Source organism: Pseudochaenichthys georgianus, chromosome 24, assembly GCF_902827115.2.
Source record: "Pseudochaenichthys georgianus chromosome 24, fPseGeo1.2, whole genome shotgun sequence".
In the NCBI taxonomy this organism is placed as follows: Eukaryota; Metazoa; Chordata; class Actinopteri; order Perciformes; family Channichthyidae; genus Pseudochaenichthys; species Pseudochaenichthys georgianus.
The window spans coordinates 12365211-12390947 of record NC_047526.1 but is presented as its reverse complement, the minus strand read 5'-3'; the positions used below and the strand labels follow the sequence as shown (position 1 = coordinate 12390947).

The 25737-nt window shown below is 40.5% G+C and overlaps 2 protein-coding genes across 2 annotated transcripts in view; both read right to left on the bottom strand.

Annotated features, from left to right (window-relative positions):
• Positions 1–17941, bottom strand: part of LOC117440301 (coiled-coil domain-containing protein 85C-B-like) — a 48086-nt gene extending 30145 nt beyond the window's left edge. Inside the window, 1 exon segment of the mRNA XM_034076604.2 lies at positions 16702–17941. Coding sequence (XP_033932495.1) covers positions 16702–17419 — 718 coding nt within the window. The 5' untranslated portion in view covers positions 17420–17941.
• A 1280-nt stretch (positions 17942–19221) lies between these two features.
• Positions 19222–24630, bottom strand: LOC117439935 (cholesterol 24-hydroxylase-like). The gene is made up of 15 exons (XM_034076077.1): positions 24245–24630; positions 24030–24107; positions 23620–23701; positions 23383–23453; positions 23136–23222; positions 22898–23036; positions 22669–22779; positions 22424–22586; positions 21788–21853; positions 21422–21494; positions 21211–21295; positions 20348–20458; positions 20112–20200; positions 19959–20025; positions 19222–19863 (listed from the first exon to the last, which is right to left on the bottom strand). Exons 1-15 carry the CDS (start codon positions 24382–24384, stop codon positions 19714–19716), a joined length of 1512 nt encoding a protein of 503 aa, XP_033931968.1. The 5' UTR covers positions 24385–24630; the 3' UTR covers positions 19222–19713.
• Between the last annotated feature and the right edge of the window lie 1107 nt (positions 24631–25737).

Here is a 25737-nt window from a genome sequence, read left to right as displayed (position 1 = left end):
CCCTGCAGCAAACACAATCTAACTAGCTTGGTTAGAGGTTGACAAGGCTAAGCTAACTAGCTACAACACATCAAAGGGGTATCACTCCTACCATTTAACATTTAATATCTCCTTCAATAGACCATGTTGGATACTAACTCAAACCATGACATAATTCACAAATTACTGTCAGACAGGTTTTTTTTACCTCATTTTGAATACATATTTGTACGCCAGGTAAGAACTGGAACTTTTCCCAGCTGCATTTACTCACAGCTTGGGTATTTTAAGCATGATATCAAGTCTTAACAGGGCCATATTCATTTTATGATGTGTGATCTTACAAACGTTTTGCCAAGTTAACACCCAGTATTTTGATCTGAGGCGGTTAGTCCACTGAAAGTCAACCAGCGCACCTCCATTACATTAGAAACCTTTGCAGCCACAGTGAAAAGGCACTGAGATGGCACTGAGATGAGTCAACAACAGACCTAACTTTAGCCGGGTCAGACAGTGCTTGGCCTCCATTGTCTGTTGCGGAGCCAGCTGCCCTTTGGGAGCTGCTGTGTCAGCTCACATCAGCTTTGAATGACACAGATCAGAGCGAGCCAGTGGTGACCAGGTGGTCCCTCTCACTCAATGGATCTCTCTAACAGAGCCATGTTGAAAGGGAGGGAGGTCGACAGTAAATCACTAACTGTTGGCAGAAAGAGCCATGGATGAAGAGACGAAGTGAGAATGGAGGACGAGGCTGTTCATATTCTGCCTCAGGAGATTTTAAACAAGACTTAATGTTTAATATTTATAGCTTTGTAAAAGTGATTCAGAATGTGCAGCCGTGGAAGGTTTTATACAGGCTACGTCAGTGCTAACTAGACAAGTCTTAAGCCATTTTATGCCTTTTTGCAAATGGAGGGTTATCAAACCTTTAATCATCTTACCTTAAAAGCTCCAGATTAGCAAACGGGAACATATGCTAGCTCTTTGTCCTCAACAAAAATCTCTTGGTTTAAAGTTCTACGTGATTCATTGTGATGAACTCCAATACTCCAAATGCATTAAGCCAGGTAACTGTTGGCTGTGAACTATAGGTGTGAATGTCTCCGTGATTTGGCATGTGAAGCACGGTCTACATTCATGCGCCGTTTCACCCAATGTTCTGGGAAAGGTTCCAGCTTCCTGCCACTCTGTGCATGAAAAAAGCAGGTATAGGAAGCGATGGATGGATTATTTATTTTGTTGCATGGTGCGTGAAGTCAACACAGTGAACAAAATTAAAATGTATGCCTGGCTTTTTAATTAAACAGTTGGTGGGTAAAAATAAAATGTGCGAGGCTATTCACTGATATGTATTTGCTTAATATTTAACAAAAACTGTACTTTTTCCAATATAGCTCCATTCCACTAAAACAACCGTGTCCAACTTCTCCCTCCTTGACCTGTGGAGTATTTACTATAATTGGAGCCTTCTCTCATATTTTTCTTTCCACATGTAGACTCCCATGAGGCAGTTCAGCAACAGGGCACGCTAGCATGAATTACTAAACCGACTTTTTATACTAGGGCTGTCAAACGATTACAAATTTTAATCAGATTAATCAGTTTAAAAATTAATTAATCATGATTAATCACCATTCGAACTATGTCCAAAATATGCAATTTCTTTATGTATATTGTTGTGGGAATGGAAAGATAAATGAAAGAAGGCGGATAGGCCTATATCCATTTAACATACAGTATCTATGTTTATTATAACATTTGTCTGTACTTCAGGAAAGTCGACAGGGGGGGGCTAGTAGAGTACTTCGTGACCACAGAGTGTGAACGTTGTGATCAGCTGTTTTAGCGCAGTTCTCCAGTGAAGGGGGGGGGGGGAAGTCTCCCTCCGCAGCCGGTTGGCGTAGTTTTGGCACAATTCCGTTGTACAGACCGACGTTAACAGCAGCCCTGCCTGTGCACACGGAGACTGACTCTGTCGTCCGGTGATCTTCTGGAAAAGCTTCACAAGTAGTCGGTACGCAAATGCGCTTTGTGACACAAGTGACGGTACGCATTTCAGATGACGCATATAACCTGCGTACCAGTTATGTGCACCCCTGTAGCTGTACTACAGCAAAAGTATACTCCGTCGGGACTTCATGCAACAACACCACGCCGTTATCTTGATTCTGATTGGCCAGAAGACATTATCAAAGATGTTCTATTGAGAAGACGATCACTACGTGACAAAAGTTTTCAAAACCGTTTCTGGTCTTCGGTATTTCCAGACAAGTGGCTACTGAAATCAATCTTACCAACTGCTGTCTGTGCAATTTACTCCGCGCGAGATGGCAGACTTTATTTAGTTTACTTTAACATCATTTTTCATGGTGGGGTTAAGCCATTTCTTGGTATGGGTGTAGCCTACCCCAGCCATACCCTGGCGCTGCCACTGGTGGGATGTATGGGGCGGGCCATGCTGCAAATGCGTTAAATGAGTTAAATATTTTAACGCAATTAATTCAAAAAATTAATTACCGCCGTTAACGCGATAATTTTGACAGCATTCATTTAATTTCAACATAATGATACTTCGCAGCGCTCGCTTTACCTTTCATCCAAGTTCCTGTCAGCGCACTCTTCTTATTCACATTCCCCAGAAATGCAAGGCAAGGTCCCACCCAAGAGCTATTACCCTCCTAAACCTTGGACATTTCACAATTGTACGTTATCTCGAACTGAAAGCCGTGTGTCATAGTAAAACTGTAAATAAGTCAACTTCCAACTCAAGTGAGGAACTTGATGATAGCAACTGGAAACACTCCAATTTGGATCATTATGAAACCCATTGTTGGCAATATAAAAGTGTATGTGTATAAGAGCTACATCAGAGATTAGTAAAGTGTTGCGCTTGTTGGATTAGGATTGCAGACTGGAATGTGGAGAGGGAATGTAAGGCATGTTTGCCTTTGTGTATGTACTTGTATAATAATCCAAGGTACAATCCTACGTCACAAAAGAAATGTAAAACAATATAAATTCCTTGTAAACTTCCAGTTTAGTGGCATTCGATGAAAAATTCATTATTTGTTCGTGTAAAAAAACTTTCTTTTTTATAAATTCTTCTATGAATTATTTGTTTAGCCAAAAGCCTTGTGAGAATTATTTTGTTCTTCCTGAGTAAAAAGAAAATGTAAAGCACAGCGATGGCAACCGTGTGAGGAGAGATACAACAGATTTCTCTTAAATATTTACTTATAAACAAAAAGTCGGTGGCAAGACCTCATACAGTGCTCTGAAGTGTGGATTCTTTAGCACTCTGCAGGTGCAGTGTTATCTCTGACCTTTCATTCTGTTTCTATGTTGTTTTTCCTTTTTCTCCCCAACCTATCGACGGCAGCAGCTGAGGTTTCAGTGATGGACAATTTCCCTCTTCAAATCAATTTTAATTTACTCCAGTCTCTTGCTCCCTGATCCTCATTCTACTGTTTCTCCTCCATCTCTGCTTTTTCTCCATGTTCTCTCGTTTCCTTTATCCTTCCATTTCCTCCCCTAACCCCCAATCACCATCCAGTCCTCCTAATCCCATCACTCCCTCTTGCACATTTTTCTTAACTTTCGTCATTTCTCATATTCCCCTTCTCCTTAGTTCTCGTCTGCAGCCTGCCACTGATGTGGGCTTCTCAAAAACATCCTCCGTCAGCCTTTCCACCCGTTTGGTGAACCGCGCTGCCACCACTGTGGTGAATACAACAACACAATAAGAATCAGTTCCATGCTTCTGCTTTCGTAATATTTGGCAGGCTTTTATGATACTTTACTTTTCAGCAGTCAATTATTAACTTCTGCATGGAAACCACTCACTTTCATCTTGTTCCATGCATAAATACTGCACCATATGTAGCATGGGTTTGGAGAACTAGTAAGCACATGACGACAGATTCTCGCTTTATCCTCTTTTCATTTAATGCCTATTGTTTGTTTGTAGTACATGTGCCGACTACAAGAAGACCCTACAGGTCCACGTTTCTTCCTGAGGGAATAGATATTTAAAGCCACCGAGGAAATTCCTGGATCTAGATGCATTCCTATGCAACAAGATGCAACGTGTGTAGAAGATCTTGACAGGGGAAATACATCAAGGGTGAGAGAAGTACAGTAGAAAGCAGCAGAGCTAAAAGAGGAGCCACTGTGTAGAGTGCACTACACCCCATAATACTAAAAAAAAAAAAAAAAGTATCCTAGCAACAAGCACAAGGAGAAGCTGCTTGCTCTGCAGTGTCCTCTGTTGCTCCTGAATCTTCAACCTTGCATCTTTATTTTAGAAGTTCTCCAAAAAAACCTCTAGGAGAAACTTCCCATCCTTTGTCCTTCTACTTCCTGCTAGGACAAACTGATGCATCCTATTAAGAGCACTTTCATTAAGTGTTCATGTCATCAAATGCTGTTATGCCTTCTAAAGGGTTTAGAAGAGTGCCTCGGTTAATACAGTACATATCATGCGCAGGGCTACGTGCCATGTATTTAAAAGAGTAGTGGGCAGAGATACAGCGCTGGTCCCGCTCTTCAGATCCTTTTAACGGCGAAGCCCTCCCCTCCAAACCCTCTGCCACGTTTCAGAAAGCCTCGGCAGCGATACAACATCAATGGTTTAATCGCCTTACATCTTTTGTTGACTGAGAGGAGGGCGAGCAAGACAGAGAGGATATATGGGGGATAATACACTGTACGAAAATCTCCTGAAAGCCATCTTGGCAGGCCATGTTAGTCAATCAATATTTTCCAGATTGAGATCAAAAATAGAGATGTACCTACGGAGAGATCCACAGTGGAGTCATCAAAGAAATGGGTGTGATTTCAGAGAATAATTTGTGTGTGTGTCAGGCTATGCATGGGATGAGTTCACTGATCGGCCTAACCTCGACCCAACATCGTTGAAAATGTCAGATCCTCATCGGCAATTCTGTCAATTGCAAGTGTCAGACGCATACCTCTTCAGTGCAGAGGTGTGCGATGCCATTTTATTTGAAACTACAAGATAAAACAACCATTTTGATGGTGGACAATGGATAATTGATACATTTGCACTCTGTAATAGACTTACAAAAATCATTATTTATTTTATTTAACTATTTCCTCATTGACTCAACACAAAAAGCTGTCATGTTGGTATATACATTTCATTATGGAATATGCTAATATTTAGCTTTTCTTTTGGGAGTCATGCCATAGTTCCAAGGGGTCATTTTTACCAACGTTTTTGGTAAGTCCAAATAATGTGTCATTGCCCATGTGTCAAAATAAATGCCCATTATTATTTTCTTTGGACTAGTCAAAAGTGTAAATAACAGACTGTCAAAAACAATGGGCAGTTTAAAAGCAGCAATACTATGACTAAGATGTACTACAGTGACTTCACGAGACAACTTAAATAAAATGTTCACCAAATGTTGTTGCACTGCCTCCTTATTCAAAATGTGCTGATGCTGAACTCTCCCAAAAAACAGCAGCAGTGGAGCAAAGCAGTGGGAGATCAGAAGTAAAGAGGCCACAGTGCTGGAGTGGAGAAACGGGCAGACTATTATTGGCTGTCAGAAGTGCCATCTCCTCTCAGCGTGAGTGAATATAGTTTGAAATATGCTGCGTGATGCCCCTAAAGAGAAATAACTGGCTTCATTTGCTTCAACTGACACCTTCCAAGTCTCAACAAAGCCATAATGGCCGTCTTGACAGAAAACTAGTATAACAATCCTGTGGGTACCATATTTTCCTTCCTATCGTCCATCGGATCAATCTAAAACCAAAGCCTCCCTATTACCGCTTCCATTCTCCATCTATCAATCCCTACATCAAACCGCTGATGGAGTTTAAGAGGATTGAAAGGAGAACCACGAACATCTTATGTTTTAGATAATCATGTGGCATCCATGATGGCACATCCATGATTAATACCTCAAATACCATGACATCTAGCGCATAATGAAAGGATCAAATGCATTTGTACTTGCACCTCATCCTTTCATCCATCAAGGTTGGCAGTCATTGATTTAGTCAGACAAACTCCCTTTCTGTGAGCTTGCGTTTTCCTACGATTATCAGCTTTCACCTAAGCGCTTTATGATTGTGTCAGTCGCATCGGCGGAATCGAACGCCCTACACTTGGCAGATAAATAATGACTTACCCTTATAATCTGAGGCCAAGCCCAGGCAAGTGTGGGGGTTGTCTTAATACGTTTACAATAGAATTCAACAACAATCATGTCGTCCCATGACATTTTTATAAGAGCAACTAAACTGGTACGCTAAAAAAACAGACTCCTGAATCAATAATGAATATGTGGGGGAATATTGATTATGTGTTCTCTGATCTTCCTAATGTGACCGATTGTAATCATTAATAAAAGCACTATAATGTTTTCGTTTGGTACTGAAGGCCCAGGCGCCCCCTTGTTTGAGGATACTTGTGATTCTGTTTTATCTCCTTTCCTGTGAAGATAGTAGGAGAGATTAGAGTATACAACCTTTAGGTTGTACAAGACACAAGGCCTATAGAAACACAACCAAAGACTGAACACACCCTTAAAAGATCATTCCTTGTGCACCCCTATCAAGTCTTCTCAAAGTTCAGAAAGACAGAGGAAACCACTTTCCCAGTCTTTGTAACAATATAAGGATAACAATTCATTCAATTCAAACTGTTTGCTAGCATGGCTAAAAAAAAAATTGGATTGATACCAGGACAGCAGAAAGTCCACACATGATCTGCCGTAGACGGAAAACCTGTTTGTTTAAACCACACCTTGGACAATAAAATGAAAAAAACAAACTTTTGCAATTCTGAATGTAGCACTTAAAAAGGCTTGGCTTATTTTAAGCTAATGTACTTGCCAGTTTCTTGATGTTCTGAATTTGTATTCTCATGGTTCATTGCACTTACATGTGATGTAACAGGCCACATTGACAGACATGGGGCATTAAGGTACGATATTCCTTTGTTGGAAGGGAATAGGCTGGGTGTTATAGACTGTAGCAACACCTCACATTCTTTAAACTCAACATACATAACATACATACACTTGTGTTTCTAAATCAGTTAAGTCACACACATACAATCCATATATTTGAATCCCCTTTGATTGATCACTTGTCATCCTAATGTTTCAGAACCATCATCCAGGCTTTAAGTAACAAGAACAAGTCGAGAGTAATGTCTGTCTGAAGGCCTATCCCAAACCAAAACAGAAACATGTTTTCTCAAGTAACACAGTCCAGTCTTGGCACTTAAAACTGGCCTGCTGCACAACGAAATAAGCCTCCAGAATAGCAGAGAATGGTTACCTGAAACCATCCCAAAAAACTTCCTGGGGATGGAGCTACAATGTTGAGACTTTACAATTCATTCCAGATGCTTCAGCCGACCGTCAAAACTCCACATTATCTAATCCATCTGGAGGGTGTGCTACAACTTTCACATTTTTCGCAGGCGCTCCAACTATGTCCCAATCCTGGCTGTGAAGTTATCATCTAAGCAACCAATCAAGTGCTTCAATATTTCATTATCGCAAAAGATTTTCAGTCGGCTAAAACATTTGCACGAATTCCCAAAAAAAGATTTATGAGCCATTCCATGTGGGAGCACTTAAAAAGTGGCCCTGTGCCCACATTTTAAGCGCCACAGAAAACAATCTATAACTGTTAAACTACACGCCGTAGTGAAGAGACAGCACAATCTAAATACAAGTAAGGTGAACCCATCTGCTGACTCCAGTCTCAATGTCACAGCAACCTAAAGCAGAGAGCTGACAGGCAGAAAATCCAGATGAACACCTTGTTCCTCCCAGGCCTCGAAAAGAAGCTGATGAAGAGGTGTTCGCTCTCGGAGTTGCTGACTTTTGGCAACCTGGGACTGTTCCACTGTTGAAGGTCACTGGGTGTGTGGCATTAACAGAATCGAAATGCTGATGGTGAGTTTATGGTGCAACCTCAGATGGGTGTTTGTCACTGTGCCACCTGAGCCAAGTAACTCTCCTGTGTCTATTGTTTGCATCTTAATAAGTTGTTTAGATGTGACATATGACACAGATCAATAAGGGTCCTGCCAGGGGTGCAGTACCACTCATTAAAATCAAATGTAGCCAGTTAAGGATATGCTAAAAAGGTCAATCAAGGGTACCTTTGATCAATGCCCTCTACAAGCTGGGATGTAGAGGGTCTTGTTTTGTAAATCAACTATTACATATTAAGATAATAAATAAATATGCAGTGATTGGCTAAATGTGACATTAAAAGTAGTATTTAGAGGATTTTCATTTAACCAAATGTCTGTTAAGTCATTATCTATCGCCGAATGGGGTACCCCAATGGTGATTGAGACTATGGCCCACTGATGTAGAATTGCTCATTTATATATTTGAAGTCTTTAGAACTAGTTGTTTTGAAAAGAAAGCCAATTATTGCCAGAGTTCTCAGTTTGCTAATAGTTTTGCTGTCTACTGTATTCTGGGACCTGTAGTGCTACACAGCTTTTGCAGTTCCCCCCAGTAAATAGCGTGTGGATAAATCCGCCAGGACTAAAAAAAACTTACGGATTGCTGCTTTAACTAAATACTTAGAGCTTATAGCAATGTTTAACTGAATTAAAAAAAAGGTTATTTTCAGTGTTTCAGGCAGAGAAGTACAATTATCTGCTTCTAATGCTCAAGTGAATTGTTCAAATAAGTTAGTAAAGCCAGTCTATTAGTCAGTGAAATTGAGTGTTACTCGCACCACAGGAGTACATTCCTGGGAGATAAACCGACACACACTCGCACAGATATGACCTAGCTCTTGACAGGATATTTTAACACAGGTCATCCAGCATGAAGGCCGACTATGCCCAACCCTACCCCCCATCCCCCTACCCCTTCCTCCCCTCCGCTTCAGTGACTGTGAGGCGTAGGCACCGTCCACTCGCCCCACTGATCATTGCTGTTGCCTAGGCGACTGAGCAACCCAGCCCCTCCAGCATCCCGAAGCCTAAACGATCGGAAAAGAAGGACCTACATCATTTAGATCGGTGTAGACGTAAAAGGCAGACGCGGGGGGTGAGAAAGTGGCTAAAAATTGTTTGTGAGATAACAAATATGACACAACAGTAAACAACCAAACAAACAAATGTTGAAAAAAGGCACCAGCATTAGTTATTTTAGTGCTAGCTCTATAACCTCATTCTGTCTGCAGAGCACAGCGGTGGTGGGAATAATCGGACAGCCTATCAGACAGCAGGTTCATAGAACATAGATGGATGCAGATGGAGGGAAAGGCAGGAAAAGGGAAGCCTGTCTGGTAAGGAAACACAGGGAGTTCAAAAGCGACACAGAGACACACGCTTTCCCATCTTCCTGTTCCTCTTTCCGTGCGGTCCCATTCCCGCTGAGTCACAAAGAGGAGAGAGACCCACTTCCTCTTTTGTTTATCCAGGAATGTGGGACGTCCTGACAGGCTGGCTTTTCATTGACAGTGCACAGCTGAGAGTTCCCCCTGTGGCTCTTTCTCTCGACCTCTCCTGTGTGTATCTATGCGTGTGTGTTTCTACTCCCTTATCTGTGTTATCAGACCACCAGGCCTCCCACAGGCAGACGGGGAGCTGTGAAACAAGCCAGTGAGTGCGCTGCGCTCCGGGGGAAACTGTCACACTAAATGCTTGACACAACTCAGTCACTGTGAAGGAATTCTTTAATTGAATATCTACAAAACTTAGCATAGTTAGTGAAAAAAAAAAAAAAAAGTTACCACTCTGTAGTATATTGAAAACTCCAAAATTATACACTAAAGCACATGATGTCAGCATGTCCTTTTGAGTCACTTAAAAAACAATCTTTCTAAGCATGTTCTAACATGCAATCCTTTCACTTTTAATAATTATAATAATCTTAGACCTGTAATGTGAGTTTAGTCACCAAGAGTAGCTTGATTGGGCACCTTGTAGTTGTTGCCCTACATGAGAAAAGTACAAATGTGACCATTTGGGTGAGGTTACAAAGAACTTCTCGCAGCGTAGAAACATGAATCCGAGTGTGGACAAACAGGATAACAGCAACAGAAACTTCCTATTCCTGTTAGGCACCCTTTTTATAGCCCCGTAGACACACCACACAATGACTTGAAACCACAGCTGAGAGAAAAACACCATTGTGTTGTTGAGCCTCTGGTTTCATTTGAAACCAAAAAGGAGCTCACACAGAGAGGCCAGGGCTCTCTTTGACTCGCTGGTGATTGTTTATTTAAGGAAAACACAAGAGATACCGAAGGCCCGACTGATGCTTTGAAGAAAAAAAACTAGCTAGGAAGATTTTAGCTTTGATCCTTTCTCTTAAAAAGTGATCCCAAATGATGTTTTAATTCAAAACGGTATAGTTGACTTTTTCAAACTTTTTGATAGTTCACTTCAGAGGGAAAATGACCAAAGGCTTCGGTCACACATGAATGTAAATATCAAGGCACTGCCTAATTTCCGTTACTGTGATAAAATGCACAGACACAATGATGGCTGACAGGGAGGGCTGGTTTTATTTGTTAGCTTTTAGGTCATGTCACTCCCCAAGGGTAAAAGAAAGGAAACTGAAAAGAGAGAGCGAGACAGAGAGAGAAAAGCCTCTCAATCAGAAAGGGGAAAAGTTCACACTCTTATATTAAGACAAAACAACACACATACAAATGCCAGTTGCTAAAAAAAAAAAAAACACTTCAATACACACATTTGTTTACTTTCTCAATGAGTTGATTAGAACTAATTTTAACCTAATTTGGTTTACATGATGACTCAACAGAGTGACTAAACATGGCTTCTTAGGAACAGCGAAATACACATGAACGCACATGTAGGAGGTCAGTGCAAACTGTCTCTGGGGATGTGAGTGCAACATATAAATCAATCCATTGTGCTGAAGCTCCGGTGAGTCTTAATCCTCGGTGAATCACTAACCTATCGAACTGGTTCCTGTAAGCCACCCGCAGCCAAAAGGACTAAAAGGCTCATAGTATAGTCTGAAAAGTACTAAGAAATTGGGACAGATCAAATTAATGTAACTCCGCAACATATTGGAACTAGAAGATGTGTTGGGCTAGCTGGCTAATTACTGTAGCTGCTAAGCTAATTGCTAACATGCTAGTGGGGACATACTAGCATTAGCCAATCACAATAGCTGCCTGAGTTTCTTTTTTTCTTTTCCTCTGTACTGTGCCGTTTACTCACCCCTTGGCGTTTTATCACTGTGCACCACTTTGTTCAATAATTTATACTCAAACAGCGGAGGGTTAATTAAAAGTGGATGGTGCAACAATGCTAATAAGCCAACCGCTTCTTCTACATAGGACTTTGCAACGCTTCATTCCCTACAGTTGTAGCACTGTCAAGCCACTTTAAAGCGTGATTTTGTGGGTCAAAGTTTACCAAAGTTGAGCTCAACTTAAAATACAGATTATCTTCAACCTTTTGTCCCGATGTTGGTGCTTTAATTGGAATTAAATGTATTTCACCGTAAAATGTGGCCATTTAAAAACTGGTATGACCATGTGTTTAGGTATAGGGAAGGAGAGGCTACTGTAAACTTTTTAGTAATGAAGGTCCACTAATTTAGGGTAGGGCTGCTCAATTAATCGTATTTTAAATCGCGATTACGATTATGGCTTGCAACGATTACGAAAACAACGTAATCGAAATAAAACGATTATTTTTTTATTATTATTACTTCTTCTTTTTTTATTTCTTTTTTTGGTTTTTCAGTTGAATTACTTACTTACTTAAAGTTCAGGGTAATCAACTGTTAAAAACATACTATTCACATTTTTTTTCTCCAATAAATTGATGTTTTCAAAGTCAATGAATAATCGCATTTAATAAATCGCAATTACAAGTATTGACCGAAACAATCGAGATTATGATTTTTGCCATAATCGAGCAGCCCTAATTTAGGGTGCCGCCTCCAGCAGTCAGGCGTGATTTAACATCTCGCTGGCCTCTGGCACATACACGAGGATAAACAAACACACATACCAGCATGTGAGAAAGTGAAAGAAATAGAGACAGCGGCTGCATAAATGTGCCAGATGTAGCCTGTAGCCTTACTAAAACATGTTAATAAATGTATGTTTTATTTACTGCACATTTTATAATATTGGATTAATGTGCATGCGTATGGTAACTTACATTCGGTCACTAGAGCCAGATGGCATTTGTTTCCACTACTTCTGACTCAAATAGGTCACCTGTCATGGGTTAAAACTCCAAGTCTTTCATTATATTGATGACATCATGGGCACGGAAACATTTCTAACTCACTTGATGAAAAGTATTACCCTCTGTGCAACATGAGCTGCTACACTGTCCTTTCATATGTGGTAAAACAAGCTACATGTGTTGACATCAGCCTGATCCTTTCTCCTTCCCCGTCCACGTCTAACCTCGCTCTCTGGCTTGTTTAGAGACACTTTATCTGATGAGCTACAAACATTGTTCCTTCAAAACCATTTAGCGGCCCAGATGCCAGAAGATGGTGTGAGGGTCTGTTAAAGGTCAACAAGCGTTCTTGCAGAGAGGCTCTTTATCAGTTCATCTGGACAATGTCAAAGGAGACCTTAGCTGTCTCACTTGGCCACTCTGTCTTCATTTCACACAGCTTTACTCAGTCTGTGTGGTACTATAGCGGAGCCTAATGCAAGTTCTCTGTGACAGCATCATATTTCAGGCGGTCTTTGACTGGGACAGAGTTCTGGGACCACCAAAATGAATGTGGACGTTACAAATTCAGGAAAATAAAGTGGTGCAGCTTACACATTTTGTAAGTTGACCAGGAAGTTAGCGCCGGAACAGGTCCCGCAACAAAAAGCAATGAGATGTTACCATTGGATTTGTGGCAAACGCATGTTTACTTTTTGTATGTTTTATTCAGCAGGATAATCGCCATATTAACACGGTTTATGAATTTTGAACTGAAATGCAATTGCCAGAAGTAAAATCCAATTGACTACATGACGGTCGCATGAAGAGATTTAGTAGTCTCATTTAATCACTTGTTATCAACAGCTTCTTTTCAAGACACATTGAAGCTCCGAACAATTATGAGTTGGGTATTTAGTGATGTATTTTATGTCGTAGAACAAAACATTAAAATCTCTTAATTTTGTATTAACGACATTAACCTCATTTTTCAGGTCTCTAACCAAAAACAACAATCTTGACTTCCAGACAGGGAGATTCAAGAATTGGGAAAAGAAATGCAAACTCATTTCAGTGTTAAAAGGACTCATTCCTTCACCACTGAAGTCACTTTTTAAAAAGGTAATGAACATAGTGCTGCTCAATGAAGCCCCTGCTGTTCTTTATTGTTTTATTTCTACAGAACAGAAGCCTTCTCACGCATTACAGCACACACCATGTCCGAGTAACCATGCACACTTGCCTGTATCCCCAAAGGAAGAGGAGTAGGGGGGGGGGGGGGGGGTTCAGCCGTGTCAACGCACAAGAAATTCAATTAAGCAGACAGCAGGATGTCTCAGAAAAACCAAACCTCCTTTGAGCACAATATGCCCTCCAACAGTCCCCCACTACTCCACCTTGCATCTCCCTAGCCAACCCCTAACCGCTGTTCAGACACTCCCCCAACACCAGTGAGACCCATTGAGGGCCCCCTTTTATTCACTCCTCTCCCACTGCCCCTCTTGCCTCTAAAGAGAGACTTTCAGATTTACATCTGCCAGAAACATTTAAAATGTGTCTGAAAATGTATGAAACAGAAGCCTCAACCAACTGGTCTCTTTTTTACTCCTGGGACAGAAAACACATTCATCCTACTCCTCTTCCTGTCCGTCTGTGCACGTCTGCAACCGGACAGATGCTGTTCATTTAGCACTCGAGTGGCAATCCTTGAGCTAGTCTCCTAAATACCCAGGGGGAGCAACTGGCATTTGGACAGCATTAAATAAAAGCCACTCTGCGGACCTCACACCGCAGCCACGTCTGACCTCACAACATGGTTACTCTGCTCAGATTTCAAGCAGCCAATTGAGTCAATCTGCGCCAGTGAAGAATGCTCTTACTAGACAGGCCTGGAGTAGCTGTGTCAAACTGCGAGCAATTACATTTCTATCCAAACAGGTTATTAAAGGGATATTCATTGCGAACAGTTCTGGATACAGTCAACTTATGAAGTGTTTCTGCAGGTTTCAACAAGTTTACTTTGGAACAACATAGAATGAAATGTGATACCCATTTGTATGTTGAGGCCACACTAGAAGTTAAAAGGAGCAATAGTAGCCTATGAATGAAAACAGACTTAGTAATACTTCCAGTTCATGATTTTATTGACTTATTTCAACAATACAAAAGTCATATAAAACAGTGATCAAAATCTTAAATTTAAGATGCCATGGTGACAGTCCCCATAAAGATAATGACACACTCAATGGATGACTGAGTGGAAAACCATTCTTCACTTCTTCAGCCAAACAAAAAAACTATTTTGATGACCCTCTTAATATTTGCAGATAACATTACAGAAGAGCGATCATTTTAAAAATCGTATTCAGGACAACTTTATACTATTTTGTTGGACCTAAATTGAATTACAGACATCGTAAAATTACCCACGGTGGCCCTGTTATCTAAGAGTAGAATAGAATCAATGTAGTATTGCTCTATTGTTGTTTTTTATTGATTGATATCTTTGGCACTGTCAACAGCAGTCCTGTATTTTCCCACATGGACTTGTTTGCAATTATGTATAAAAGATTTGTGATGCTCAGCTCTGTTAAAGACAAGATAGCATCAACGTCATCACCAATGTGTTGGTTTAAACAATGAAATATAATAAACCTCCTCTCAAGTGAGGCGGGTTTTTCCCATGCCGGCGTGTCATTGTGTGTGTGGGTATTTGTATCGTCAGTGATGAGCACAAAGAGCCTCAGGGGCACACAATGTCACACACATCGGGTGAAACAGCGGCTTAGAGAGGTGCTAGGCCTCTACAGACACAATATTGCCGTTACATAATGACAGCCAAACACCGCACCAAAAATGTGTGTGTTGGCATGTGAGTGTTTACGGATTAAAAAGGGCTGTTTTTTTCTTTCGTGCTTGCTTCCATTATTTTGTATTTGTTAACTTCACGGTTTTTAAAATCCACAGTGTCCCAGAATGTCCGATGGACAACGTGACCTATGTGATCTGATTTGAAGCGGCTTGCTTTGAGCTGCCCCGCCCTTGTAAATCAGGGGAATAAATAATAAAGTTTCAAATGGTTGGGGGATTTTTTTTTCTTCCCATGAAACATAATTTACTCCCCTTGCCAAACAGATCGTGGCGATGTGCTAGCTAAACGAAGCTTAGTGTCCTCCTGTTCCATCAGGGCATTTTCATCCCAGCTTCAAGCTTTCAGCTGTGTATTTAGGTCTTAACACAGGGACATTGATTTTCTGGTCCCATGCCATGCATTTCAAACGGGCCCTAAGCAGACATGAGTGCTCTTCCACAAGCAAAAAGGCCACAATGATAATCAGCGAATGACCCCTAAAAAAATCAATATGCCCGTGTCCCCTTCTCTAAAAGCCATTAAGATAAGTCCCGTTCCTTAAGGACCACAAGTGCAGTGACCCAAATCAGTGCAGATTCAAATGATGGGGTAGCGTGGGACTGAAAAGGCCACTTAAGGATACTGTGTGTGCATAGTGTGTGTGTCATAATCACCCCAATCAAGACCTTACTGTGAGGTTAAGCCAAGACCCCACATGCTAATCCCTCACAGTCATTTTGATCAGCATATGGTGCAATCACCACTGACTGTATTATATATGAGGAATGAAACCGAGGAGATGAATACAGATTAATCTCCTCAGTTTCATAGAACCACATAGAAGTGTAAGGAATAAAGTATCATTTCAAAAGTTGTATGTTTATGTTTTATGTCAGGGGTAACTTTTGGTCATCCATCCAACAGTTTTGGCCACATACTTAGATAAAAAAACTATTAACATTTGACCAATGTTTAAAGGAATACTTTAAACACAAATGACAGTTTCTTTATCAATTACTCTCCCTGTGTTTCTTTGAATTCTGGAAGAAAAAACTGCATTTACTTGCACAAATAGAGAATAATAGAATAAGTCTAAATTACTGGGGGTAAAAGGAGGATGGTTTTACAACAGCAAAACTATATCAAAATCTGTTTACAACTCTTACATAACTTGTGCAGTACAATCCAAGTGTCATTTATGCAGTCATATGCTCTCACTACTTCACAAACATATGCATTTTCAATTAAACTTCACTAATTATTTTACTTCAGACTCACACAAGTGTCAGACGGTTTATGGGGGTGTTTAAAAAAAGGTACGTTTTTTTGTGAAAATGCATGCTTGTTTGAAGAGTAGAGAGCATATAGTTAAATGAAACTTGGATCATACTGCACAAGTTGTGTAAGAGTTTTTAAATGGATGTGTTGATAGTTTCCAGTTGTTTAACGCAGCACTCATTGACCTCAATTCCAAGTCCAAACAAGTCTTTGAAACTTGCAAGAAAAACCTTTTTTCTTAATGTTTCCCTTTTCCCCAAGGTAACATTGGGTGAGTAATTGATATACTTTGTCATTTTGTTGGTGATATGTTGTATTAATGTAAGGCCTTATTGATTGGACTCTGGGGCATCACTGTGTTAGGTCTGCCAGGACAGCCAGGTGTGTTTCTACAGGTGGATGGAGTGTGTGTACTCACCATTAAGTCCATTTGGGATGCTCCTGTGGTGGTGCGGTGCTGACAGGTCATCCATGGACCTCCTTATGGTGGTGCCTAGCTTACTGCTCTCTGTGGCGGGCTTGTGTATGTGGTTGTGATTGTGGTGATCTGGGCTCCCAGCACTTCCTGTGCTGGATGTGCTACTCCCATCTCCAACATCCCTGACGGTGCCGGTGCCCCCGTTCAGGTTGGTCAAACTGGACTGACTGTCTATTGAGCTCCTGGACCCCGCTCCGTTCCTCTCCTCATCCAGCATGAGGATGATCTCCTTCAGCTCAGAGTTCTCCCTCAACACGGTGTCCTGGTTGGCTTCCAGCTCCTTCAGCTTCATCATGTAGTTGCCCACCTCCTTCCATATGTTACTGGCAGTGAAGCGGCCGAATCGCTGCCACTCCCGGGACAGTTTCTTGCCCTTCTGTCGGTCGTCGTCCAGGAAGCAGCAGAGCTCCCGGAGCTCATGGTTGTCGTCCTGCAGCTTCTGGTTAATCTCCTTCAGGCTCCGGATCTCGTGCAGGTGCACCTGCAGCCTCCGGTTGATGTCTTTCATCATGTTGCCATGATCGATCATCAGGTTCATTTTCTCGCCGTCAACCTTCCTTAATCTCCGGACCAGCTCCTCTTTGCTGAACCGAAGCACCTCCTCGTCCGTCATCTGGCTCACCTCACCCTTCGCTCCCTCGGACGGACTTTTAGCCATGGCTGTCTCTGGCTGAGTCTCAGATCGTGTAAAAACGGAGGCTTAAAATGTGCTGTCAAAACTAATTCAACAGAGCCTCAGTTGCAGGATTGTGTTAAAATACATTGTCCAAAATATGAAAGCATCGTTATGCCCTCCTCTTCAACAGGCCGATAATTAAAAGGAAATATTAATGTGATGCTATGGCAACCCTAGATGAACTGAATGCCCTCGCTAATCTCGTAAAGGAAAACCCTTTCTGCAGCCTATTTCTAAAACAAATGCTCGTACTCACATTCCGTCAATAACAGAAACACATGATTTAAATCGATTAGTTACCATGTACTTTCAATCAGGTCCTGGTTCCCATCAACATTCCCATAGCAATGTGCGCCCTCTCCTCTGGACATCGCTCCATTCAAACGATGGTAAACAGAAAGCGAAACAATTCAAATAAGCAGATTTGAGGTAAAAAGTAAAAACCGTCGCGTAAACATGAGCCAATTCTAAAGTCCACTTGGTGCTCTCCTGTACGCGTTCACCGTCAACAACGCTCCTCGGATAAGCTTCTTTGCTGAAGTGGTGCGTTTGCGGACGGAGGATTCAAGCCTTTCCACTCAGCCTGCTCGGAATTAGCAGCCCACCCCCACCTCCTCCTTCTTGTCCAAACACTCGGGTTCGGTTTGAAATCATTCAAGAGGATTTCGGCCAAGACGGCCAATCAAGACGTAGCAGAGCAGTATGCAGCAGCAGGTAGATGAACAGCGCGGAGAGGCTCGCGGGGCTGTCAGGCTCAGCCCTCTTAAAGGAACAGACACCAGTTGGACTGACAAAAACACATCATTCTTTTTTTAAATAATTAATAAAAAATACATCAACAAAGCCCGAGAAAATGGCTTCAAACTAATTACAATAATATGTATTACCCTGACATAAATGATTCAATTACTAATTTATAAAAACGTCACTAAACACATGTGTAAGCATTTTGTGTATTTATTAGTAATACAAAAATAAATGTGTAAAAAAGCAGTTTTATGAGAAATTGTAATCAAATTTTAAACAATACGAATTTATCACTGAACAACCCTATCTTGTGACAAAATATATTACAATTAAATAAAACTAGACACCATCTTGCCATGCTATCACACTAACCTCGACATCAAATCGGGCCAGGGCATCCATGGGCCAGGGCCGTAAAGTGGGGGGGCCAATGGCCACCTTCTCCATTTCCTGCCCCACTGCTTCCAGCGCCCTTGCTCAGACCACACCCATCTTTGAACACCTTAAAAGGTAAGTGACACCATAATCGTACCAGGGGCAAAAAGTGATGGGGAAAAGGGCCCCTTGGTCACCCTTGCAATATCCAAGCCCATGTTCATACTGGACATTCATTTTGATCTCAGTTACACATCTGTAAAGTGTTGTGGTTGCATCTAGCCAGTCACAACCTTATTTATGTGACAGAATCTGTCAATAGACAGATATATAAATATAAACAATGTAAATGACTCAAATCATTGTCTTTGCTAGTTCCCATTAGGGTAGGTGTCTCCAGGAGCACATTTTGAAATAGTGCACACACTACAATACTCATAAAGTGAAAAGAATACCAACGCCGCTATAGTGATTGGTAAACTTGGGATAAGCAAAGCTTGTGTTAACTTTTGATAGTAAATTGTCTGGGAATCGAAGTTTAACAGGTGCTTTTGACATTTCTTTGCAAGGTCACAGCGCCCCCCTGTGTACATTGTCAGTAATGCCACAGCAGGTTGACTACATACAAAACTGGGTATTAAATAAAATCATATTACCAGACATTCAAATGACCATTGGTTTATTAAAGTGCAAAACAAACACAAAAATAAGATTTAACCTTTTTTGCATCAGTACAAATAATTTCTTAATAATTATTTTCATTTGTGTAAAGTTGGTCAACTCTGCATTTTAGCGTTCAAGGCACAAAACAAGCTCAGTGTATATGGAAGAGCAGTGAGTTAGAAATAAACCATAGATTCCAACAAGACTAAAAAAGCAGTTCAAGTGCATTCCCATATCCTCATTAGTGTTCGTAATATATCAGTAACTATCATAACTGTTTTTAGATAGATTGTTATTGTAGATATACTGCTATGATTAAATGATATCATTAAAACCAGCCCCATTAAAATAATAAGTAATAATACAATTATGCAGCATAAGGGTCTTTTGGTTAAGGCAAGGGTACAAATTTGCAAGCAGTAAACTAGCCTTAGCAACCTAATTTCACCACATTATAACCATCTTCTTATGCGACAGTACATTAAGACCAGCTATGTATTGTGCTTCCTGTGTCTGATAGAGCACACCACTCCACTCTTCGGCCTGAGGGCGCCATTGTCCAAGATGTCAAAGCTCTGCCCCGGTGAAAGCGTAAAGTCAAACCTCTGGATCAGCTTGGCCATTACCAATTTCGCTTCCATCTGCAATCGCCGCACCACCAACAACGCATTGAGTTATTTCAAGGTGTTCCTATGTTTTATTTGTTATAAATATCGATGACTGTGTCACAACCCACCTGAGCAAAGTTCTGTCCCAGGCATGCACGTGGGCCGAGGGAAAAGGGGAAGTAGCAGTAATAGGGCCTTGTAAACAAAATGGACAAGACACATTAAGTACACACTTTTTTCTTGTAGAAAAAAGCATTATATGAATGTTGTATGATACTTACTTGGGAGCATCTGGGTGAAATCTGTTCGGATCAAATGTCAGCGGGTCCTTGAAGAATTTTTCCATTCTCCCGGTCGTATACGTGTTGAACTGAATTTCAGAATAATTGATTGAAGATTTGTATAGCATGTCATGTCAAAATGGTTTGTAAGTAGGAAATATTTGTTACTGTTTTTTTTTTTTTAAAGTTATGGTTGCCATTGTCTGACACACACTTCGTGCTTTAGAGGTACTCACAAAACACACGGCCCCTTTAGGCAACTTGATACCGTCGATGACAGTGTCTTCCGGTATTGCACGAGTAGTGGCTGGAGCTATCGGGTATAGCCTCAGAGTCTCTTTTAGCACCTGGTGGGAAGGTTACAGAGTGAAGTGTACATCCTGAGTCAATTACTTAAAATCAATAAAGAATAAATGATTCAAGCCAAATTTCAGAGAAGAGGCAAGTTATTGATTCATCTATTCAAGTATAGTATTGCAAACTAATGCAGCATTATTGGCGGCGGGAAAAGATTCGGAAGCATTAATGTACTTGCTGTCTGTAGCCAATTTGCAGTCCTGATAGTATTGACCAATCATGTTTGGTTTGGGGCTTTGGTTGCATTCAGGTTAACATTCCGGTTGGAGAGCACAAGAGGCAGAATGCATTGGTCGAAATGTGATCTTGGAACCAATCTGTAATTTCTATTACAGATTACAGATTATTATCTTGGTTTCATTTCTTTAGATTTATCTGCATTTAAATACGGATATTTGATTATAGATTAGTTATTTACATTGTCTATTAACTCCATCTCGCATCTAACTGACTAACGTCCTGAACACAAAAAAGGGAATCTTAGCTAGGATATTGGATCTGGTATAAACTTCCCCAAAATATTTGCAGTTGCTTTCAGGAGCTAAATTGATGGCTGAGGAATTCTGAAATTGCTTAATAATTTGGTTACTTGTCTACTGTAGATTAAAGTTGTATGTTTTAGATGACTTGAGTCAGAGAATGATTGAATTAATAAATAAATGAAAATAGGAGTACGTTTCAAAATGGTTTTCCAACATGCTTCACTCCTAAAAAGCTTAACATTACGTCCTAACTTGTGTACCTGTGAGAGGTAGATCAGTTTTCCCAGATCGTCATAAATGATGATCTGTTTCATTCCAATTACGTCATCAACCTCATTCTTTAATCTGAAAAAAATAACACAACTGAAGAAACCATCATTTCCAAGCTGCAGTATGAAACTGTTTTGCACTGCATGTTTAAGCGCTATATAAGTAACATGTATTATTATTATTATTATGTTTTGTTCTTACTTCTCCAGTATGTCAGGATGTCTTGTCAGTTCCTGGATGCAAAAAGCCAGCTGATTGGCAGTTGTTTCTTGCCCTAAAAGGTCAGAACATTACCTTTAAAATGTTGCTAATTTTGGATAAACGACACACAATTAAGTGATCCTTATCTCTTAAAACAACATTTCGCCCCAATAAATTGTAACATTTAGTAGCCAAACTTAGTTGTGATGATAATAATACATATACATGAGAACTTACCGATGTCATTATACCAAAAATATTAAAATATTGGACCTCAAATCTCTAATAGGTAACATTAAAATGTTGGGTGAAGTGTTCTTCTTATTTTGGAGCTTTTTAGACAAAGCAGGAACAACACAGACTCACCAGCGATGAAAAATGTCACGAAATTGTCCAACATCAGCTCCTCATCTTCTGAAGTCATGCTGTCCTCTGGGAAATAAGAAATTATATTTGAAGAATTAAACCAATGTGGAAGCCATCAGCTATAACTGATAAATAAGCCATGACCCTGTTAATCAAGATCAATCAAACAGACCTTGATATGAGCAGTTGTATGTAGGAACTGTTCTCTTTCTACCACGCTACCCCTAAAACCCTGCAGGAGCAAGTGTGATTCTACCCAAGGACGGGTTGTCTCTTGTTGATGGTTCATAATTAACCGATACCACTAACTCAGTTAGCATCAAGGTGCTAGCTAATGTTAATGTAATGAGTAGAGATGGCAGGTGTAGTTCGGTAGAAAATAGTTTGTACATGCTACTGCTCACAACAAGGTCTGTGGATCATCGTTAGAAAGCGGGTCATGATTTCTTGAAAAAGACTTTGCGGTTGAGAATTATAAAGAAATTGTAATCATAATTTGAGAGAAGGCAGATATCTCTATGGAAAATATCCCACACTTAGTAAATCACACAAAAACAATCAAAACTAACAAATAGTACTCTAATATGAATTATTGATTTTGAGGTGAGTGGTGTATCTGAAATGATTGAACATTACCTTTGCCAGCTGTTTTGATGATCTGTGTGAGGATGTCCTTCGGGACGTCCTCGCCATTTAGCATGGCAGTCTTTCTTTCATTTATCCACTGAGTTCCAGTTGCGCGCAGCAGGCGGCAGGCTTCCTTCACTTCTTTAATGAACGGTTGGTTCTTGGGATAGTACTAAAAATGCAACAAATGTGAGTCTCACACAGTTTTTGTCATAACCACATAAACTCCATACAAACTTGCTGTGAAGTCATACTTTAAAAAAGATGTCTCTGATGTTGTAGACCATCCCCTTCAGAGTTAACTGGATGGCTTTAGTAAACACTGACTTATCCTTAATTTGGTCTAGATCCACACCAAAGGCAATCTGAGTGTGAAAAAGAAAACAAGGAAGTCTTTCAGATTCACAACCTCGTGAGACATGCAAGAAAAACTTGCTGGATCAGGGCTAATGAACTCTAGGCTGTAAAACCGTGATATAATACCTTAGCGATAACATCAAGGGTAACAGAGTTCATCAATTGGAGCATGCTGGCCTCCGCTTGGTTATCAGCGACATCTGTCAGTTTTGTCATCAGTTTCTCTGCCCTCTCATCGAAGGTGTCCATTAGACCTCTCAGATACCTGGAAATAAAGGTAGTTTTGGGTAGAATCTAAAATCACTGCAAACACTGCACGTAAAATAAAGGTTCAGCAAATATTTGTGATTATTAAATAACTTACAAGCTACTGAACGCTGGGTCCATGATCCGGCGCTGTTTATACCACTGTTCATGATCTTGTGCTGTTATCAGGCCATTACCTAGGAACCTTGAAAGAGAACATTAAAAAGAAAGACTTTCAAAAAGTTCAGAAATACACATCACAAATAACACTTGTAATCATTATTACTTCAAAGTTCTTGTTGCAGTATTTATATCACTATGATATGTATGAACAGGAGCGCTAATCTGACTGTGTAATATATTACCTCATACCAAACAGATTGCCGATTTTCTTGTAGAAATAATCTTTCGGATACTTTGGGGACATCAGGATCTCCTGAAATGGAGCCATCAAAAGAGGGTACATTGAACGACAAGGTGTTATACTACCAGGGATAATGCATCTCCGTTATTGGCAATAAGGACAATAGATGCTAAACTTTTTCACAGTGTTTGTGCAATGCAACCGACACAATTACCATTTCAATCTGTTGGTTGTTTACCTTGGTTCCCTCTGGGCTGGTTACAAGGACCATGATCTGATGCAGGAAATTTATCCTGCAAACAGGCCCGTAATTCTCAGACCTGTAAATTACATTTTAATTATGGGCTTGGATTGCAAACAATACATCTGGTTACACCCAAAAGCGGTCACGATATCAATCAGGAGTAACAGAAGTAATGACAACTTAAACTTGTGGAAGCTGGATAGACAAAGAGTAACGGCAATCAATCACACTAAAATGTAGTTAACAAACATTAACTTAGTAGGAAGTCACTAGCCCATTGCAGCCTAATGGTCAACATGTAGCCTACACATAACGTTATTTACGTACTGGTGGTGCCTTCGACATAAATTGACAATGTTTGCACAATTACACACTTTCTAGGCTGAAAAATCTCTTATGCTTACCATTCCAGAAATGTGTCGTGTATAACGTCACCATTTTTCAATGCCCTCAAAAACGTTGGAATATGTCCGAGGAGAAAACTGGGTGATGTGAAAGCAAAAAGTGGCATGTTTGACATCAAAATAGTTAGGTGACGAGAAAACAAGTAGTCTAATTTAGCGTTGGAATGAACACACGTTGAATAAGCTAACTTTAAACAACGACCTAATTGACTTACTTGTCTCTCGGTGGCCCAGGAATGTAGTCATATGCCATATGAATGTATTTCATGTACATGCAGAAACCAAGGAACGCTATGAAAAGCAGAGACAGCAAAAACAAAACAGTCCAGCTCAAAATCACATAGAATACTGCCATTCTGGTAACTTTAAATGCTGACAGTCTAAATGCCGACAACTCTAAACACAATCGTGTCCTCCGGTCTTGCAACTTCGTCGCTGTTATCGATTAACTGGTGGGAACTTCCTTATTCACACGGATGCCACAACCGATTGAAAAACAATTGTAGTCAAAAGCTGCAGTGGATTTAGTTCCATAGCTCAGTGGTTAGAGCTCCAGTCTTTAAAACCATGGGTCGCGAGTTCGATCCTCGCTGGGGCATGATGTTTTTCACTTTATGTAGCGATTTTGTTACCTGTTTGTACCTTTATAGAGAGGCGAAGTCCCTCCCTTTCCGGGAGCCTCCATGGGACCCCGGAAGCGTAAAATTATACATTGAAGTCAATGGAGAGAGAAAGGTTATCTTTTGATCCCGTTTGAATTGTGCCACGAATGACACATATGATGTTTGTCAATTTAAAAGAATATTTTGCAAGTCAAAAACATTAAAATGTGTCGTAAAACTGTGAAGTTACACTTTTTTTTGTGTGAAACCGCTGAGTGAACTACAGGTCTCTGGTCTCGCACAATACGCGTCACCATCACAAAGACGGCCGTCACGTTAGCAAATGTCACCTGTTTCTTTCAGAATGAGAATAAAAGTATAAAACGAGGTGAACATCACTACAAGTCTGGACACGTTGAGAGCTGTACATACACGAAAGGGGAGTTAGTCGGTTCTGTAAGAGCAGCGGGACCGGCTTTACAAGATGTTGGTGAGTAATATGAGTTAGTGATGGCGAGATGAAGCCTTATGAAGCTTTGAAGCTTTCCAGCCAATTGGTTCGCAAAAGGGTTCATCTCATGAGGCTTCATCATGGGCTTCATTTGAACACAAACCCCCCTGCTGGTCAAAGTGTGTAAAACAGGCAGATTGGACATCTCAACAGTGTGCTCTATCTCATACCGAGTTCCCAATGAGTAAAGCCTTAGAATAACTAAACAACGAACATAAAATCCTATTTTCATGTTAACAATATTGTATTTATTCCAGTTGAATGATTGTGATTGAACAGCCCTAAGCAGGCTGGTAAACATTGCAAAGAGGGATTTGTATTCCTTAATAATATTCATAAATGTAACCATGTTGTAGCCTGAGAAAGGCTAAACCATATCAAAGAATACATTTATTAACTACATTATCTCATTTAGCTGTAGCTTTAATAAACAACAACAAACACGTATTGGGCAGTCATTGAACCAGGGACCCTGCCGTCGTGAGTCAACTGCTTTCCAGCTGAGCCACAGCACACACATTAAATCTTCCTGAAAACATTGACACATATGTATTCCTGTATTTATTCATTTATTTGTTTATGTTTTTATTCCTAC

What these genes read in the sequence shown, in the direction of transcription:
- LOC117439935 (XM_034076077.1), bottom strand. Translation starts at nt 24,384, where the DNA reads ATGGCAGTATTCTATGTGATTTTGAGCTGGACTGTTTTGTTTTTGCTG. An exon ending in GACCCAGCGTTCAGTAGCTT is followed by an intron (nt 23,037 to 23,135) that starts GTAAGTTATTTA and finishes CTTTATTTCCAG; the next exon opens with GTATCTGAGAGGTCTAATGG. An exon ending in CATCAAAACAGCTGGCAAAG is followed by an intron (nt 21,854 to 22,423) that starts GTAATGTTCAAT and finishes CTTATTTCCCAG; the next exon opens with AGGACAGCATGACTTCAGAA.